The 16,566-nt window shown below is 45.9% G+C and overlaps 1 protein-coding gene across 1 annotated transcript in view; it reads left to right on the forward strand.

Annotated features, from left to right (window-relative positions):
* LOC142564330 (phosphate-regulating neutral endopeptidase PHEX-like) overlaps window positions 1–16,566 on the forward strand; it is a 136,687-nt gene that overhangs the window by 30,989 nt on the left and 89,132 nt on the right. The window contains exons 5-6 of the mRNA XM_075675299.1: window positions 8,469–8,585; window positions 12,680–12,876. Coding sequence (XP_075531414.1) covers window positions 8,469–8,585; window positions 12,680–12,876 — 314 coding nt within the window. The remainder of the gene's footprint in view (window positions 1–8,468; window positions 8,586–12,679; window positions 12,877–16,566) is intronic.

Consider the following 16,566-nt stretch of genomic DNA (forward strand, 5'->3'; position numbering starts at 1 on the left):
ACCTAGATGATGGTATTGTGTTCTTGCCCTCGTTCCGCACACACCATTGAGCGCCTTTCAGCTATACTTGCTGTTTTTCGCAAGGCCTATCTACAGCTCAACGCCAAGAAGTGTAACTTCGCCATCGTGAGATTACTGTTTTCTGAGATGTCTCCCTGCGACTGGCATCCGACCGGACCCAGAGAAAATTCGCGCCGTGAAAGAATTCTCTGTTCCGCGGTCCGCATAACATGTCCGAAGTTTCTTGGAAATTTTCTCTTACTTCCGCCGCTTTCTTACAAATTTGTCACCTTAGCACACGCTCTCACAGATCTCGTGAAAAAAAGTGCGCCTTTTCATGGGGATCCACTCACCCCTACGCTTTTTCTCGCCTTACCATTACGCTCACCACACAACTGATTCTAGGACACTGCGCTACTTCAGCCACTACAGAGGAGGAGGAGGAGACAAAGGGGAGGAAATATAGGGATGTTAGCCAGTGTAAGTACCGGCTGGCTACCCTGTGCTGAGGAAAGGGGTAAAATGCCCCTACAGAGGTGTGCACCGATGCCAGTGGCTACGGAATCGGTGCGTTTTGGCACAAGTTAAACACGGCCATGAACGTGTCATCGCTTACGCTAGCCGTCTTTTGTCACCTACGGAGAAGACCTAATCCGTTACCAAGCGCTAATGTTTGGCTGTTGTGTGGGCAGCGGCTAAATTCTTCCCCTATATATACGGCAGGCCCTTTTCCATTGTAATGGACCACCACGCTTTCCGTAGCATTTCGTCCTTAAAACATCCCACAGGGAGGCTTGGATGATGGGCTTTGCGGCTATAAGAGTATTCCTATTTAGTGGTATATAGGTCTGGTCGCCTACACAAAGACGCCGACTGCGTGTCCCTTTACCCTGTACACACGCCCGCCAACGCCGACTTGGATGCTTCCGCAAGTGTTTTTTTCCATTTCCCAGCTTTTGGGCGTGACCAACGAGCAACGCCATGACGCTACCTTGAAGACCGTCATTGACCGAATGGAATCTGCTCCTACTGTTCCATCGTTACGGCGGTTCGGTTTCAATGACGGGGTATTGTCCTGACACAGTTTTCATCCTGACGGTCCTCCCCTTTTTCTTCTCGCTCCTCAACACCTCCGCTAAGCCGTGCTTCTGGAGCTCCATGACGCCCAACTGCCCGACACCTTGGGTTCACTCGCACTTACGATCGCGAGCGCCACCGCTTCGACTTGCGCGGCCTCGACGCTACGTACGGCGCTATGTAGCTGCTTGCAAGCCCTGTCAACATCGCAAAAAGCTAGCAACGCTTCCTGCCGGGTACTTAAACCTGATCGACATTCCACCTGAACCATCTTTTCGCGTGGGTTTGGATGTCCTTGGCTCTTTCCCTAAGTGCAGCTCCGTCAAATGGTGGATCGCTGTCGCTACAGATTACGCGACGCGCTATGCCGTCACTCGGGCACTTCCCACAAGCTGCGCTACCGACGTTGCATATTTCATACTTCAGGATATCATTTTAGTACATGGCGCCCCGCAAAAGCTCCTTACGGACCACGGCCGCACCTTCCTCTCCCAAGTCATCACCGATAACCTATGCTCATGTTAAACCAAGCACAAATTGGCTACCTCCTGTCATCCCCAGACCAACGGCCTTACTGAGCGACTTAATCGAGCCATTAATGACATTCTATCGAACTACGTTTCACACGACCACAAGGACTGGGTTGTGGCGCTGCCTTATGTTACGTTCGCCAATAATTTATCACGCAACGATACTACTGGGTATTCCCCCCTTTACTTACTCTTAGATCGCGACCCTGTATTACTATTGGACCCTTGACTCCCCTTGATACAGGATTCGAGGACCGAGTATGCCCGCGACGCCATCGCCCACGCTGACCATGTGCGTCAGCTGCCCGTACTCGTCTGTTGGCATCACAGGAATCTCAACGCCAAGCTTACCCCACCCCCCGATCGCCGCCATCGTGGCAAATATGTTTCACCAGGCTCTCTCTGATACTTTGGTGTCCTTGCCGCCGAGTGGGGCTCTCCGAGAAACTCCTACCCTGCTACAAAGGCCCTTACCGTGTTCTACGGCAAGTGATCAATGTCACTTACGATATAATCACCGCGACCTTCATTATGCCACCCGGTTACACATCACCTGACGTCGTATACGTACATCGGCTTAAGCCTTACTGTGCCCTTACCGACGGCCCCGTCTGAAGCACGCGTTTCTACCAGAAATCTCGTCGTTATGCTTAGCATGCCCCGCCAGTGCCAAAAGTGCCATCTGGAGGCATTGCAAGGAACCAGGCGCGCCGCTGTGCGGCCGCTCAGATTAGCGCGCGCTGGCGATCGGAAATTTTGGACGTCGTGGCTGGTCTATAAAAGTTAGAAATACCGAAAAACGGGTCTGTGTTTAAGTTTCAGCGTAACACAATTATCTTTTCTTTCATGTTCCAACTACAATCCCACACCATAAGGTCTGTAGGTTTTGTGTGAGTCGCACTTTATGATTTTTCTGACGTATTTTACTTTACGGAATTCAGTTAGTTCAGTAACTTCTTTGCTCTGCACGGCAGACCTGCGTGCTTAGGTATGCGTAATTGGACATGCTTGATTCGGAATTACTTTTGCCGGAACGATGGCCGAGGCTACTCGCGACGCGCCGGCGCCGGATTTTCTGCGACACGCGGCCCCTGACACTATCGCGTTAAAGAGACCATGAAGCAATTTTGACGAATTTGTACAAACCTATTGAGTCGTTAGAGTAGGTCCTTCTAATTATTCATTGACGCATCGAACTGTCCCGCGCAAGGCGTGTAATTTATTACAAGGTTCTAAACATGTACATACTACTGGGTATTCCCCCCTTTACTTACTCTTAGATCGCGACCCTGTATTACCATTGGACACTTGACTCCCCTTGATACAGGATTCGAGGACCGAGTATGCCCGCGACGCCATCGCCCACGCTGGCACGCGGCCCCTGACACTGTCGCGTTAAAGGGACCATGAAGCAATTTTGTCGAATTTGTACAAACGTATTGAGTCGTTAGAGTAGGTCCTTCTGATTATTAATTGACGCATCGAACTGTCCCGCGCAAGGCGTGTAATTTATTATAAGGTTCTAAACAACGATACCACTGGGTATTCCCCCCTTTACTTACTCTTAGATCGCGACCCTTTATTACCATTGGACACTTGACTCCCCTTGATACAGGATTCGAGGACCGAGTATTTATTATAACGTTCTAAACATGTACATAGCTGCCAATCACAGCACATCGCTCGGCTGCATTTTTAGCCGCCCCTAACCATTTGATGTAAATTACCCTAATGACGCTGGCAAGGCGAGCTATCCGATTGCCTCCCCACGGCACGTCATCGACAATTTTTTCAACTTTATGCTGAACAAATGGTCGCTATAGTTGCAACTTCAGTTAATTTGTTTCTGTAAAAGGAAAGTAGCAGGAAGAGAATGCACAAGAAAAAATTTCCAAACTACACTTAAGCGCTTCGGCACACCGCAAGTGTCGTCTGGTTGTGTTACAACGTGCTCCGTGTTGACGAGAGCTCCGAGGTCAGTGTCAGTCGCAGTCTTTTCGCGAACAACATGATTCGTCTTTGTTGCGTTGTCCCCTGCAAACATAGCAACTGGCAATATGTCAAGCCGACATCTTGTGCCTGTGCAAGCCAGCAGACGAGAGGATTGGCTGCAGAGCATCGGACTGTCGCTATTCGATTCGCGCTTGGATTTGCGCGTTTGCGGCCGTCAATTTACACCACAATATTACTACAACAATAGCGTTTCGCGATTCTGGTATTCGGGTAAACAGAAGCACAAGGGGATTGGGACTGGCCATTTGACAGTGCCGATCCAGGGGATAAACATAAGCGCGAGCGTGAATGGTCTGCACGGTGCAGCCACCTTGTGGCACACAGCTCAACAAAACACAGCAGCAGTAACCAATTGTATTCTTCTTTGCTGCTGGTTTAAATATTTCGCTGGAGCGTAATCGTTAACACATCGTATTTGTAAACGTTTAAAATATTTTAGACTTGGTTAGAGGAATATTAGCTCTTTGTTTGGCTGGTTAAGCTCTGCGCCACAAGGTAGCTGGACCGTGAAAACCGATCAGGCCACTGACGTACGTGTACGCTAAAGCTCCTTCATCATCCTGAGTTTATGCCTCCACCCATCGGCCGAAACACCCAGCTCGCCTGTGGTTACCGGAATATCAGACACGTTCGGCACAGCCGCAGAATGCTCGCAACGCACGCTGCTTCAATAGCTCTCGCTTGGGGTCGACTACGAAGCAGCTGGCGGAGAGGTTGGAGAGGTTTCGCGCACTCGCACATAGAAACCAGAGGTAGACGACACGACGGACCATCATGACACCGTCAGTGAAAGCGGAACTTAGCCCCGATCACTCGGCGAACGAGTTCACGAGAAAATGCATGGCACTTGAGGAAGGCAACTAGCAATCATCCGTAGCTCCCTTAATATCAGACGCTTGACACAAATTGTGGCGCGAATGATTAACTTTGGCTGTACCCTACGCGTCTACAAAATTTGTCCGAACCGTTTCAGCGGCCCTTTAAAATATAAGGCTCTATGACATATGCTGCCATATTTGGCTCTGCGAAGGGAGCGGAACGGTAAGAACAGAGCCAAAGCGCCAGGTGTGCGTGGTCTGAAGATTCCCGGAGTTCTAATTGTTCTGCAGCAATGATTACGCATAGATAAGTAACTTTTTCAGACACTGCCTCTGCCATTCACATAAACGAATGCGCGAACGTAGCGGGAAAAACAGTACCAAGTAATCTACTCTAAGGTTTCTGCACAGATATGAACGGCCTCCTTGACAACGCCAGCGTAGGCGGTTGCATTCTAAAACCATGTGTAAAGATACATGTCGGTAACAAAATCTGAAAAAAGAACATTCTTTTTTTATAAGTGTTGACCACTAGGGGATTTTTAACGTGCCCCCGATGTACAGAACCCAGACGTTTTTCATTTCGCCCCTATTGAACTGCGGCCGCCGCGGCCGGCATTGGTTGCGGCACCCTCATGCTTAGCAGCACAACACCACAGGCGCTAAGCCGCGGCTGGTGCCACTTTGCTTATTGTAAATTGTATGAAGTACCTTTTAAGCCAAGGGTTTCTTTCTGGCTTTTGTTTAGGAAAGCCCATCCTAGCAGTTCTTGAAATTTTTTGAAGCACTTTAGGATATTCCTCCCGGCACAGTGGACTACATGCGTTCCGGCGCTTTCATTCGCGCAGAGAAATATCATTTTCACAAATGGCAGGCGTACTCAAGCAATCACCTTATATAAGCTTTATGTGCAGCGTCACTCACTTCTCTTTTTCACGTGCTTATAATTTCTCTGCAAAAAGCCGAGCGTAGTAGTAGCTTTACGCGCAATACTATCACCATGCTCAGACTGCGATCCATTCTCAGATAAAGTCAACCGAAGATACTTCAACGTAGATTCCTGGCGAGCAACTTTCTTATTAGGTTATAGTGATAATGAAGTTTGTGAACTTTTCCAGTAAAACCGACGTTCCCATGCATGTCAATGTTCAAAGCTATTTTCCTTAAACTACATCTCGCTTCAACAATACGGAGATCTCTGCAGCTCTGGCAAGTCTACCCAGTGGCCAGTTTTGAAAAAAGCGTACTACCATTTGCGAACAGCCGTACTGCTACCTTAATTATATTATAAATGTCACTACGAATATAAGAAACAGGAGACATCCGAATACAGGCGATTGTGAGACTCCAAGTGTGACGTGAAGACTTGAAGAGCATTTTTCATTTAACACAACTTGCTGCTTCCAGGATGGTACGTAGTCCATTGCTTAATTTTTGACAGAATGATGTGTAATTAGAACACATGCTTCTGTATTAGCATTGGATGGGAGATACAGTAAAAAAGCTTCTGAAAGCTTAAAAATATACAGTTAATCATCTGCAAATGAGTCCGGAGGCTATATAATGATCAAATTCTAGTACCTGAAATATACGAGAAATGTTATCGAAGTCAAATGTGACATACAGACGTAGAAAATATGTGCCCAACATATTTAATACTGATGGGGTGAGAAATATATGCGCATATTTACAAACATCTGTTTTAGAAACATCTTTAGGAACAGGTACTACGCACGCTATCTTCCAGTCGCCGCATACAAGGCCACCTCTGAGAAACTTGTAAATACACAAAGCTCCTTAGGGACCTCATAAGAACAATTTTTCAACATTCTAAGAGACATACCATTTGGCCCTGTAGCTTTACATTCGTTGAGGTTTTCAAGAAGTTTCCTTTATGCCTTCTATAGAAATTACTACATGCTTCATTCCTTCATGATGTTTCAAAAAACGCGGAGCCATAGCAGCAAATTTGAAGAAATTATGAAGCACATCAGTGTTTAATTCGTCGTTGGTTAACTGGAAAGGCTGGTAACAAATATCACTACAACAGTTCGACCAACGCACCTTGCTTTGGAATTTTGGTGCAGATGAAAGAATCCTTTACTCGATTATGCAGGTTTCAAGGGCACAGATATCGCACTTGTTGCGCCACGCAAGGCACAAGGTGAATTTGCGTCTTACTCGGCGTTCAAAGGCGGAGCTCGGCAGGACATTTGTAAATTCAACCGGGAGTTGTCGCGTTTGGAGGCCTCATTGCTATTACGTATATTTCACAAAACTCAACATTCACTTATACAAGACATAAAGCTTACAAGTGAGGAATAGCTGTAAAATATGATGTTTCCCCAGCTATGGCGCCACCGAATTAGAGGCGTAGGGCCCAGAAATGATATGAAAAGACAGGGGCAGCAAGAGGGACGGATGCCAATCCCCACCCATTACCTTTAACCACAGCGGGCTTAGGAGCCAGTACGACTGAAAGATTACTCTGTAGGACCCAACTGCCTGTATCCTAAGCATGTAATCTTTGCAATGAGGTAATAAATGTAACTTTTCAATTTGTTAATCTCCACTTCCGTCTCCTTGGACTCATACACCCTCAGCAGCATGTAGAATATGTTTGAAGCACCCCACTGTTGCTGCATCCATGATACATCCCGCTCAATTTCTTTTCTACAAACCAGGTCGAGACCGCAAAAAGATGCAAAAAAAATAAGCCGGCGCACCTACGGCTTTGGTGATTGTAAGCAACTGCCAGTGGTAGAGTCGTAGCTTTCTCTTTATGAAATAAAATGGACTGGTTGGAAACATTTCATTTTGAAAGATATCAAAACACTTAAAACACTTCATCTGCCCTATTGCATAGTCTATGGCACAAGGGGTAGATATTGAAAAAACGACGAGACGGTAAGCGCCCACACTTTGGAAATATTTAGAACAATTGGGACGAGCCCGCTTTCGCTACAACGGCGCTTACTTCCTGTGGCTTTAGTTGAGGGCAGTTGACGTGCCATCCAGGCTGTTATGTTACCGAACACTAGCTGCGATATGAAGCATTTCCTTGTGGGCACTAACATTTTTATCGATTTAAAGTGTGCATGCGGAAATGCTCTTGATCAAGTCTGGTTCTCTAGGCCATGGCTTTTCAACAACGCGAGCAGTGCTTGTACGATAATGTTGGCTATTCCAAGTTCGGCAGAGCAACCGCGTATACATTAGAATACAGACGCTATGTGCTCGCTGCAGTCGATGTATTTTCATCTCTAATGAAAGTTTGCCGAATCACTGTAGATAATTTCATACATCTTTTCAACGGAGGGATAGGGCACTGTGCTAAACACTTCCAATAATTTTCACATGCATTTAACTTTGGGTTTTGGAATGAGCAACGCTGACTCAAGGCACGGTGTTGACGAGAATAGCATGGTCCGCCATACATACCTAAAACTAAGTTACTATAAAATTACACTGAGGTCGCCAATAACTTGTTGCCGGCGCATGGTCTTAACATCCACGTTTACGAGCTTACGTCTCATTTGCAGTCAATTATTCACAGAGGCCATCGTTTCTTTCTATCTCTCTCTGTTATGCGCACTTATGTAAAAAGCACCTATGGGTGAAATTATGTGTATTCAGACCCGATTCATGCTGAAATTAACAAGTAATTCCGGACTTGACGAGTTTTGCACGCAAGCGTGCAGAATGTAACAGGCTTGTACACCAGGTGCAGTTTCGGAATTACATCCATTTGATGTAATATATAAGCGTGTAATGATTTCCTTGCACTATCGAAGTGTTATCAATATTGAAGAGTAAATATTTTAATACCTCGCACTAAACGCCGGCATGAGGAGCATTTTACTGCATTACATTGCGCCAATGCGCGTATATCAAAATTACACGTTCTCGCTTTGTTCACGTACTAGCTCTGCAACCACTCTTTATGGGAAATGATTTACACTGTTAGCTGGAGTAGGGAATAGTAACTATTGTGGCCTTGTTAACGTGTGAAACTTAATTTATTTTGCAGATATCCTGGAAGCAAAACCTAATGATGAAGGTAAAAAAGAATCACCAACAAGTGAAATTGACAATAGTCTTGATATTAAAAAAATTGCTAAGGGTGTTTACGGTGCCTGCAAGCAAGGTACGTGAGAATTGGCAATTCTTGTTTTCTTTTACAATAAAGCTACCGCACTAGTAAATGTGCTATGTGAATGCGCTAAGACAGGTTACGGTTTGTAAATCCCTTCCAAAACGCAGCTCAACGTACAGCATGATATGTGCCCCGACAGACAGACAATGTAACCGAATGTAGGTGCTTTTTTTTCTTTACAATAATGCAGTACTTTTTTTAACCTTTGTGGGCCGGAAACAATGGTATTTATGTACATTATAGTGTTCAATGTCCAATACCAATAAACAAAAACGAGAGGAAGCGAACCGTGGGGCTCGATTTTGTTAAAGCCAAATGATCTAAAGCCAACAGACAATGAAGCCAGGAAAAGCATCGGGGAAATTCGCTGTGGTTGACATTGAAATGTAGAATGTAATAAAGAAAGAGAAATGAAAATGAATGAACAGATAGCGTGTCGCCGCTGGAAGCCGTACCCATAACATCCGCATTACGTGAAGGACGTGGGCTCGGCTCCCCCGGCGACACATCTTTTCGTCCACATTCGTTTCCCTTTCTTTATTATATTCTGCATTTCTACTACAACTACAGCTAATTTCCATGATGCTTTCCTTGGCTTCATTGTCTGAGACCCTCGCAATGAATAAACGTGAGAAGAAGGGGAACCGAGGGGCTCGGCTTTGTTAATCCTAACCATATAAAGCCTTTAAATGGTCATGATTAACAAAATCAAGCCTCTCAGTTGCCCTTCGTCTCTCATTTATTCATTACGAGAGTCTCGAATCTGACAGCCTTGATTTCATTAGGTAGCATGCGAGGGTTTATTAGCCACGTGTCCGCTCTCCTTAGATCAAGTGTTACGTGACGCCATCGGGCAAAAAAGGATGTTCCGCATCCGTTCACCTTGGCTCTGAGTGGCGCTGACTAACGCTCCTACGTCTAGATCTAGTAAACATACATACCCAAGCTAGTATACAGTGCGACAGCCGTCGCTGTAGCACAACTAGTAGTGTAACGTGCGCGTAATACGGGGATTGTGGGCCCGGCTACCCCATCGACAAGTTATCTTTTTGTCCACTTTCGTTTCCGTTTCTTCATTATTTTCTGCATTTCTACATCAAGTACAGCTTATTTCCCCGATGCTTTCCTTGGATTCACTAACTGTTGGCTTTGTATGGTCCCAGCGTTCAAAAAATAAGAGACGCCATGGTAGAGGAGCAAAATTAATTTGAATTAAGAATGGCTGAAGACCGTACAGCTGAAGCACGGCACAAGAATATGCCTGCACTCTGTCTCCATCGAAAGGCCACCAACGCTACCACGAATAAAAAAAGAGACGTGTTTCTTAGAAACGTAATACTGTAGCCGCAGAGCCATCACTAGGGTTTCATACAATATGAAACAATGTGCTATCAAATAAAACGGTATGCCGAAGCTAATCTGTTCTCAAAGTCCAGCCGAGATGTAGAGTGATTCATTGTGATGCTTCCACTTTTTATAACTGGTAGGTCTAAAACTGGTAGAACTTTTATAAGCGCTAGGTGTGATATAGTGACAGAAGGCAAGGCAAATAAAACACGTAAGTAATTAAAGGAGTGGGATGATATAAGTGAACGAAAAAAAACGCTTCCAAACTAAAATTGTCCTCTACTCCCGAGTAGGTAAAAAAAATCTAATGCTATGCATATTGACTTAGCAACAGAATTTTTAGGTGCGGACTCATTCACGACTTTAGGAGTAATTTTGAATAAACATTTACCTTGGAATGTGCATACATAATGTATTAAATCTAAAATGTTTTCTTCAATATTCGTTGAAGAAAACATTTTAGATTTAATACATTAAGTATGCATTATGTATCTACAGCATGGTGTCAAGGTGGACATCCCGAGAGATACGAAGGAAAGATTGGTAATACCTCCCTTACCAAAGAACATGCACCCAGAACACAATAAGGACAGAAGAAAGAACAGAGCGAAGCAAATACAGAATAAATTCGGCAGCGACAAGGACGCCGTGTTCGTATACGCGACTCGATACAGTCGCAGACGGGGGTTTACGGCAGCGGTAATCGATAGGGAGAAACGGTGCAAGACGTGCGCGACGATACGCACCAAAGTAACGAGATAGCTGAAGAAGTCGCCATAGCGCTCGCAGCAGCTCAGACTAACGCAACCGTGATAGTCAGCGACTCTCAGACGGCAATAAGAAACGTTGCCAACGGCCGAATCTCCCCGGAGGCACTACGAATTCTTGCAGGAGGCCAAAATTACAAAAGAAAGATACACATCACCTGGACACCGGCTCACACCCTCGCGGAGGACGGCAACAACGAGGCGGCACACGACGCGGCTCGAGGGCTTAGGGACCGAGCCGCAGTGGCAAGTGACGCCCCGACACCCTCCGGACGTGACGGTGCAGTAAATTAGTGGGAGTGGGAGGACAGAATGACCACATATAATGACATCACGAAACATTATAGGTTAGAGAGGCGCATGTTCCCGCGACCTCACGCAAAATTGACAAAAAAGCAGTCTGTCGCATGGCGGCAGTTATAAACTAGGACGTATCCGAATCCTGCGCTCTCGCACATCATATATCCGGATGTATATCCTACGGACAAATGCAAAACATGTCAATCCAGAGCCACTCTGGAGCATATATTATGGGAATGCCGAGGGATAAATAACAATAAAGAAAACGAGGCCTCTAGCAGCAGCCTTCGCACGCGCTGGGAAGCCGCGCTGCTCAGCCCCGCCCTCGAAGATCAACTATGGGCCGTCCAGCGGGCCGAGAATGCCGCCAGGACCCAAGAACTCCTGGCCGTCCCCTAGGCGGGGCCTTTGGCCCTCCCCACCAACTCGCAGGGCACACCATAAAGTTCTTTCCTCCTCCTCCTCAATATTCGTCCCCACGCGTATGAAGTGCAGCTTCCTTTTGAAGGTGAGCTTCTCTCTTATATCTCATTAGCTTTTTCAAAAATGCAGTATTGTCGCATTATACGATGCAAAACATGGATTTCTAACGTAAAGAAACTGCACTTGCTCCAGAAAACAGTCGTTCGTTGCAATATGAATGCCCTGTTACGTTGCTGCACTGAGGAATTTTTCCGGAAATATAATATCCTGCCTGTGCTCGCGTTGTTTAATTATCTCTTACTTATTTAAAGCAAAACAATAGTGATAATATTCTCACTATATAAACCTACTGAAGATAGCCACAACCGAGAAACGAGATAGAAAGAAAAATGGTTCATACCCACACCTATAAGAAACTGTGACAATTTGTGCAACATCTACTAAATACTGCATAATAAAAAAGTTCTTGCTTTACACCGTGCCGTCTTTCCCAAGTCAACTTGCTCTGAAATTTTCGAAATCTCCTGCAACTCAGTCTCAGATTGTGCTAGGATTAGGTATGTATAGGTATGGTTATTAATGTGAACTTGTAAGCGAATAAGCAGCTGTAAAGCAGCGTTATGAGCCCGCCAAATATTGACACAATATTGTTTGTTGCAGGAGAAGCTGTTGTCCGGAATAGGTAATCCAGGTGTAAAATGAAACGGCGTGGCATATCTGCATGCGATAGTTCACTCAATCGTCATAAATATTCAGTGTTGTAGGCCACCAAGCGCTGCTGCTACAGACGTAGACAGCAGGACTGTCTTCGTAGTGTTCCCGTGGCCGAGTAGGCCCTTCGGCTACCTTATAAGTTGGGTGCATCTTGCTGGGGGTAAGATTTATTGTGTTCTTACGTAAGTCTATATATGTTATACATATTGACGTTTTTACAGCTCCGTTCTTCATCGGCCACTAAATATTCAAATACAATCCCGTCTTTCGCAGTAGGATCTTATGCTTTAAAATAATTTATCTGAACTGCCGCATTCTTTTCAGACAAAGCAAAGCACAAAGGACAAGCAGAACAGGATATCTGTGGCTGAAGTATTTATTAAATTCATAGAACTTGTAACTGGTGGAAAACTCTTAGATCAGCCTGTTTGATCAAGTCATTTTCTGATCGTTAATGATTCCTTAAGCTGAAGTTCTTCCTTAGACTATGCACCGACCACCAAATAAACATTTCTTTAATGTATTCTTTTCCAGATGAAAAATCAAGGACACCAAGGTCTCTCAGGGATGGTGTTCTGAAAATACTGAGTAGCTTTCAATTAAATAACTGGCCAGTATGTACTGGGGAACATGGCATAACGAAGAAAGAAACCCTGAAACGCACGGGTCTTCGGCCTGTGGCAACGGTAGCTGTTGTTGGTAACGAAGCACAACAACAGTATACGTTGTCGGTAAGTCCTTTTTTTTAAGTGATGATGAATAACACGAAATAATTTCCTCTCGAGCGCTTAGATTCTGCTTCCGTCTTTTAAATGTTTAAAACGCTCGTGCATTGCGTCTATGCACTGCACCTTATCCTAAAGTAGCTTCTAGTTCTAGCAAACACGGAAATTTACCTCTCAATTATTATACAAGGAACCAAACCTCTACTGAAAAATCTGCTTATTAAACGGCTCAGGCGGTTCCAGGCTAAGTGTCCAATTTGTTGCAGTACGATGCTTTATGAGTGGCAAGTCACAGTTCGAATAACGAAAAGGTTCACCAGGCCATCGCTTATCTATTGAGTTGGTATTGTAGATGCGAGCTCTTTCAGATGTCTGTACAGTTCCTTTGTAGTGTTTACGCCTTTATTAATTCAATAAGATTGAAGAAATTGCCGCTACTACATCTCTATACAAGAAATTACAAGTTCAAAAGTTTTGCGTTTATTCTTAGAGATGCCAATTTAAAGACAATGTACTCCCAACGAGTTAACTTCACGTTGCCGTATGGGGTATTTAGATTTTCTTCTGTTTTGATAGCGATCAGAATGCATCAAAACTAGCAGACAAACACGCAGCGACACCCGCCATCGTCTTCAACTCTTCCAATGCACTACAGTCGTAACAGGACCCCACAAACAATAACAAAAGCATTGCGTGAAAATAAATGCACTTGATTACTCAGCAATATCGTCCGAATTATGCCGGTCTACTTCCTCCATGTTACCGTAGAAACTGTCAAAAAATATTGCCTGCAACAATTTAATCGCAAAACCCAATAACCTACTCCGCCACAAAACACGAAAACATTACTCGCAGCGCAAAACTCGAAGGACCGCTCAGAGGCGTTCAGTTCGACATTAGTCATTTCACGTTCACAACTGATAAGAAGCGCTTAGATGTCGTCCGATTTTTCCTTCGTTGCCTGAAATATGGAAACAAGGGACACCATCAGTGGAGGGGGCTAGGAAGTCTGCTACAGCATCAAACTGAAGCGTACATGGGTGTGCCATCAAACAACTTACTAATTCTTCTGGGAACGACAAACTGCGTGCCCTACGCTGGTCATTCACTTTTATTTATTTATTTATTTATTTATTTATTTATTTATTTATTTATTATATCTCCAAGGTCCCTCAAAAGGACGTTACATGAAGAGCGCGCAGATATTGAAAAAACGGCGTGCCAGGTTAGGTAACGTGACTTCAATATGGTCTTCGATGGCAACTATGAAACGAGATATGTCAGTGACGAGAGCGATCTCAGAAGGAAGGGTATTCCATTGACGGGTTGTGTATAGAACAAAAGAACGTTGATATGTTGTGGAATGGGCGCGTGGTAGATACAAAGCATTAGAATACGTGTGGCGGGGAAAACGATGGGCTGGATTGATGATTTGGTTACTTGTGGGCTATGAATGAAAGAACGTAAAATAAAAGAAGACCACCACTTCTGCTGCGGAAGGTAAGTGAGGGAAGACACAACCACGATTTTAAGGCTGAAACACTTGTATTATAGGAGTAGTAAGAAAGAATGAATCAGGCCGCTCGGTTCTGGACCGATTCAATTGTGTTGATCATACTACCCTGATGGTTGTCATAAATAGCATAAGCATATTCTAGTTTAGTTCGTATTAAGGTTTCATATGCAAGTAGTTTGATTGAGGGAGACGGTGAGGACGAGTTACGGCGTAGATAACCTAATAATCGGTTGCAGGAATTAGTTAACTGATTGATATTTTTACGTAAGAAGATGCAGACAAAAAGCTATATGCAAGTATAGTTACAAGGAAATACGCCGCACTTGGCCAAGAGGCAACAGTCCGCGCGAGCCTCTAATCGTCGTCGTCGTCTCCACACTGCTCGCCTCTTCGTCTTCGCAAATACTGTTCCGTAGCACTACCCCCGGCGGCAAAAGCGCATTCCCGGAGCGACTAAAGGCCGGACTCGGAAGCAGTGTAGTAGGTCTTACGCCTACTGACGTGCACGACATCCCTAGATGCCAAAGTAGAGGACGAGGTTGAACTCACAGGAGCAATTTCGTACGTCAAAGGCGTCAGCTGGCGCAGCACGAGGTAGGGCCCTGTGTATCACGAAAGGAGCTTCTCTGAAAGTCCGACGGGACGAGAGGGCGACCACAGGAGCACGAGCGCACCAGGCGAAAACTGTACGTCACGGTGGCGGGCCTTATACTGATGCTGCTGAATGGTTTGCGACGCTGTTAGTCGAGTACGGGCAAGCTGGCGTGCATGGTCAGCGAGGGCGATGGCGTGACGCGCATACTCGTTTCTTGAGATCGCAGCAGGAGGAAGTGCCGTGTCTAGGGGCAAGGTCGGTTCGCAAACCGTACAGCAGATTAAATGAAGAAAATCCTGCGGTGCCCTCCAGGGAAGAATTATACGCAAATGTGACGTAAGGAAGGGCAATGTCCGAGTCGTGGTGGACCTTGGAACGTATATTCTCTCGAGAGCGAGGTATGGCCCGTCGTACTTCGGAAGGAGTTTCGAAGCGAGCCCAGGCGTGCGGTGTTGCGAAACAACCAGAGGAGAGCGCCCAGGAGAAAAGTGGGCGTCGAGTTCTCGGCATCGTGAATGGCTTTTTGACGGTTCTGGTCATCCGAGGGGAATCGGCGGGCCAGCTGGCGACATTCCTCGGCGTGTCTGGCGGTTTCAGAGATCGGCAGGCATTTGGATGGGTCCGGCCGGTAGGGCAGAATGGTGTCGATTCTGTGCGAAAGATGGCAGCCGTAAAGAAGGTGAAAGGGTGAGACTCCGGTAGTGGTCTGAGTCGCGGTGTTGTAGACGTAGGTGACAAACGGAAGAACGAGGTCCCATTTAGAGAGATCAGGTGAGACATACATGACGAGCATGTCACCAAGAGTTCGATTAAAGCGTTCCGTGGTACCGTTAGTCTGTTGGTGATAAGCAGTGCATTTACGATGAATAGCGCATTCCGCAAGCAGTTGTTCGAGGACTTCAGATAAGAAGGCGCGGCCTCTGTCGCTTAAAAGTTCACGTGGACCTCCATGACGAAGAAGAAAACGGCGAAGTATGAAATTGGTGACCTCCTGCGCTGTAGCATTTGGTAGAGCAGCAGTCTCCGCATAACGGGTTAAGCGGCCTACCGCAACGATTATCCCCCTGTTGCCGGTAGGAGTCAACGGAAGTGGCCCGTAGAGATCTATGCCCACGCGATCAAAGGGTCGGGATGAGCATTGTGAAGGCTGGAGTTCACCCGCGGAGTTGTGCGGTGGCGCTTTGCGGTGTTGGCACTCATGACAAGAGCCGGCGAACTTTCGAACGAAATTGTACATTCCCCGCCAGTAATAGTGGTGTCGCAGTCTTTCGTAGGTCTTGAAGACTCCCGCGTCGCCGCACTGAGGGTTGACATAGAACGAGCAGCAGCTCTGATCGCAAGATTCTCGAAATGACGAGTAACCAGGTTCGTCCCTCTGGGGCATAGTTGCGTCGATATAGTAGCTGGTCTCGAATCACAAAATGAGGCACTTGGCGCCGAAGCGTACGTGACGCCGGAACTTTCGAAGTATCAGATAGAAGTTCGAGCAGAGGCGCAGTCCAGGGACCATTACGCCGTGCAGCCGCGATAGTGTCAACGTCCAGAGAGGATAATGTGCACTCGCAGGAGGAGTCGTGACTGGCCT

Source organism: Dermacentor variabilis, chromosome 11, assembly GCF_050947875.1.
Source record: "Dermacentor variabilis isolate Ectoservices chromosome 11, ASM5094787v1, whole genome shotgun sequence".
NCBI lineage: Eukaryota > Metazoa > Arthropoda > Arachnida > Ixodida > Ixodidae > Dermacentor > Dermacentor variabilis.